The following is a 4,572-nucleotide window of genomic DNA, read 5'->3' as shown; positions in this document are numbered from 1 at the left end:
TTATATTGAATCTTGCAATATTTATAAAATCTTTTATTTCTTTCATCAATATTATATTTTAAAGTAATGTTTTAGTATAATTCCACAAGTCTATTAGATTCTGTTTATTGTTGGATTTTAGTCTATTTTTCTATCTGTTGTTAAAATCGGGTAATTTACGGGCTCTGTGCGTTGGGCAGCAGGGAAGTGGCGAGGGCGGTCCTGGTCTGGTGCTGAGAAAGGACTAAAAGAAGTCAAATGGTGAAAGCTACCTCCTCAACAGCTAGATCCCAGGGCACAGTGACCTTTGAGGATGTTGCTGTGTACTTCACCATGGAGGAATGGGCCAGCTTGAAACCTGATCAGAAGGCCTTGTACAAGGATGTGATGCTGGAGAACTATGAGACTGTGGCATTCCTAGCTGTGGCACCCATTCCCAAGCCAGCTTTGATTTCTCAGCTGGAGCAAGAGAAAGACAACCACGTGAGCCAGGCCCAGGGGATCCTGAGCAGACGGGACAGGAGAGCAGCTCTCACTAGATACATCGTAAAACTAAGAAGATATATCTCCTTAGCCAGAGCAACATTTTCAAATCCATTATTATTTCCCGCATCTCGGACTCATCAATGCTGGGAAGACAGAACACGGTCTTAATTCTCAACCTCTACAAACCAGTTTTCATTGGAAGGATTTAAGAGCCACATGTTAGTTGTACATTTTCTTTCTCTGTGAGCTCATGCATTTTCAGAGGTTTAGTGTTTTGCAGCCATTAAAATGATTTGTTTGATGTGCAAAAAAAAAAAAAGATCGGGTACTTTGTATTACTGTGTCTTCTATTGGTATTTTAGTAACAAGGAATTGCATTACCAACCCAAAGGCAGGTGGTTTGAATCCACCATCTGCTCCGTGGGGAAAATATAGGCAATCTCCTCTTGTGCTATTTACAGCCTCTGAAAACTTGCTGGAAGATCGGGGAAAATATAGGCAATCTCCTCTTGTGCTATTTACAGCCTCTGAAAACTTGCTGGAAGATCAGCTTTGAGTCAATTCCTACTCTAAGGAAAACAACATCTTCTCTTGGTGTAATGGGTTCAAAGTTGGACTGCTATCCAAAAAGTCAACAGTATAAATCTACCAGCTACTCTGTAGGATAAGGTAATTCACTCCTACAAAGATTTACCACTTTGGAAATTGGATGAAGCAGTTCTACTTGGACCTATAGGTCATTCTGAATCAGAATTATTTCAAAGGCATGGCACTTGGTGTCACATACTTTGGGAATGTTGTTAGGAGAGTCTATTCCCTGGAAGGGGACATCATGCTTGGAAAGTTGGAGGGTCAGCCAAAGAGTGAAAATCCTCAAGAAGAGGGATTGACACAATGACCATTGCAACTGACTTGAGGATATGAGAGATGATGAGGATAGCATAGATCCGTTGTTCAGAGGGTTGTTATGAGTCATACTTGACTCAATGGCACCTAACAATAACAACAACAGTTCACTATTATGGAGCAAGAGCAGCTTAGAGGTAAGAAATTGCACTGTCAGCTCAAAGACATATGGTTCAAATCCACCATTTACAGGAGGAAGGTGAGCCATCTTTTGCCATGTAATTTATGAAAATTCACTGAGTCAGTTTGGACTCAATGGTACATAACAATCATAGATCACTGACAGGGAACTCTGGAGGCTAGTCTGTCAGGAGTTGTGCCCCTTATAGATCATCGCAAGAATTTTGAATCCTCTAGTAGTTTCAAGGAAGAAAGACAATCTCTTTCTGTGTGACTAAAGTTTTAGAAACCCAATGGAAGCTCATGTCTAACTTGGTTCCAAGTTGATGTTGATGAGTTTTCCATTAGTTGTGCTCTAGAATTTACCCAGCTTTTTATTAGCAAGATTTGAAGTTACCCAGGTTTTTTTTTAGTGACTGTGTTTCACAGTTTTAAAATTTCCTTGGGTTCATTCTTATATGTCCATATCTTTGATGAGCCTTTCTGCTTTTTCCTTTGTTTCAAATGCATTCATAATTGCTTGTTGAGGCATTTTATCATGGCTGCTTTAAAATACTAGATCATTCTAACAACTTTGTCATCTGAGTATTGACATTTACTGACTGGAAATTTTTGTCAAGTTTAAAATCATCCTAGTCCTTGGTATGAGAAATGATTTTTGACTGACACATGTACATTTTATTATTATAAAATAGATGCCTAATTTTATTTAAGTTCTCTTTTTAGCTGGCATTTTCTGATATCACTCCAGTAAAGGAGAAGTGCATGTCCTTTATTACTTACAGTAGGGGTAGAAACTGAGGTTCACACCTACACTCCATTAACACTTAAATGGGAGTGTCTCCTAGGGATGCCTTCATTGTTGACTTTACAGGACATCTCTTACAACACAAACGCATGAGAGAGTACAAAGTGTTTCATTATCATAGGGTAGAAGAGAAAGTCCAAGCTCTCCACTGGCATTGCAAGTGGAATGGGGCTTGTACTCTGTGATTGCTGTGAAAGTTCTAGTTTTCAAACAGCTTTCTGTAGATGTCATGAGAATTCAATTTAAGTTCATCTAGACCTTGTCTAAAACCTGAAAAAAAAATAGATAGGGTTTTCTGGTGGCATAGAGCTCTAACCCAGAGGAGCATTGTCTCCTGCATTTCAAATCCACCAGTGACTCTACAGTGATAAGATAGGCAGTCTCCTCTCTTTGCAATTTACAGCTTTGGAGACTTCATGAAGAGTCACTAAGAGTTGAAATTGACTAAAAACAGTGAGTGAGAGTGAGTAAATGAGTAAAAAAAACCACATAACCTTTTCTTGTCATTTTTTTTTAAATTTATTTTTCAAAAATACTTTCTCCAATTTCTTATCTGGGTATCACTTAAAGCAAAAAAAGTTCAAGAACCTGAAAGTCCACTGCTGTGGAATCTTTTGTAATTCACAGAGAGACATGAGGAGAGAGGACAACTTCATAGGATTTCCTAAGCTGTAAGCTTAAAAAGAGCCGTCATCTTTCTCCCAAGAGGTAGTTGGTGAATTTGAACTTGTGATCTTTGAATTAGCAGACAACTACTTAATCATTGAACCAACAGAATTTCTGAATATATGCAGCACAGGAGGGGAAGACCCTCTGTGAGATGGATTGTTTTGGTGACTGGGGTAATCGGGATGGGTGTGTCAGAGGCAGTGTGGTTGGCAATATAAAAATTGTACTGGGCAGATTCTAATTGGATTATGATAATAAGCATTTCCCTCTGGGTCTATGAGAATGTAAAGAGTTATGATTCAGCAAAGGGTAGGCTGCAAGTTCATTATTTAAAATATCAGTCAAATTTATCTATAATAATAAAGAGAACTCTAAAAAGGAAACCAGGAATCTAAAACCATTCACAATAGCCACACAAAAGATTAAATATTTAGAAATAAATTAGCGATACATTAAAAAAAAAATCTACACAAAGAAACCACCAAAAAAAGAAAACTGCTTCAAGAAACCAAAGAGACATATACAAGTAGTATATTTTGCTTATGGGTAGGAATTAAATACCTATTCAATCTATATGCTGAGCAAACTTGAGAAGCTGGACTTTAGGATGAAGAATGTGGCATCAGTATAAGAAGAAGACTCATCAATAACCTTCGTTATACAGATCAAAGAGCCTTGCTTGCTAAAAGTGAGGAGGACATGAAGTGCTTGCTAAAGAAGATCAAAGACTGTAGCCTTCAATACAGGTTACATCTCAACGTCAAGAAAAAAAATAAAATTCTCACCACTGGACAGATAGGCAACATCATGATAGATGGAGAAAAGATTGAAGCTGTCAACAACTTCCTCTTTCTTGGCTCCACAATCAATATACTTAGTATCAGCAGTCGGGAGATTAGGAAACATATTGCACTGCGACAGTCTGCAGTCAGGGACCTCTCCAAATTATTGAAGAGCACTGATATTTATTTGAGGACTAAAGCGTGCCTGATTTAGGCCATGGTCTTTTCAATCACTGGCTATGCATCTGAGAACTGGACAATGACTAAGTATGACAGAAGAAGAATTGATGTATTTGACCTGTGGTTTTGGAGAAGAGCACTGAACATCCTATAGACTTCCAAAAGAACAAATACATATTTCTTGGAGAAAGTGAAGCCAGAGTGCAGAGGCAAAGATGATAAAACTTTATTTGACATACTTTGAGTATGTTGCTAGAAGAGGCTAGTCTTTGGAGAGGCCCGTCATGCTTGGGAAGGTAGAAGGGCAGCAAAAGTGAGGAATGCCCTCAGTCTGGTGGATTGACACAGTGACTGCAGGAATGGGCTCAAGTGTGTCAGAAATTGGGAGGATGGCACAGGATAGGACAGGGTTCAGGTCTGTTGTTCTCAATGTTGCCATGAGTTGTGCCTGACTTGATGACACCCAACAACAACAGCTGTAGGAATAGTTAACATTCTAAGAATGTTAGTACCACCTTGAACAACCTACAGGAAAAAATGTATTAACAATTCAGAGCATCATTTTTTAAAATATTTTAATTTATTTATTTTTCATTTCAATGAACATCTACAGAGATTTTGGAATTCCATTCATTCATTGTT

The 4,572-nt window shown here is 38.3% G+C and overlaps 1 protein-coding gene across 1 annotated transcript; it reads left to right on the top strand.

The window, feature by feature from the left end:
- The first annotated feature begins 237 nt into the window (after nt 1-237).
- Nucleotides 238-633, top strand: LOC102877358 (KRAB domain-containing protein 1-like). Its single transcript, XM_006885107.1, has one exon. It carries the CDS (start codon nt 238-240, stop codon nt 631-633), a length of 396 nt encoding a protein of 131 aa, XP_006885169.1.
- The last annotated feature ends 3,939 nt before the right edge of the window (nt 634-4,572 follow it).

The sequence above is a fragment of the Elephantulus edwardii genome, unplaced genomic scaffold, assembly GCF_000299155.1.
Source record: "Elephantulus edwardii isolate Elephantulus edwardi_28Jun2011 unplaced genomic scaffold, EleEdw1.0 scaffold00040, whole genome shotgun sequence".
Taxonomy (NCBI): Eukaryota; Metazoa; Chordata; class Mammalia; order Macroscelidea; family Macroscelididae; genus Elephantulus; species Elephantulus edwardii.
Note: the sequence above shows the minus strand (reverse complement) of the source record. Positions and strands in the feature narration are given on the sequence as shown.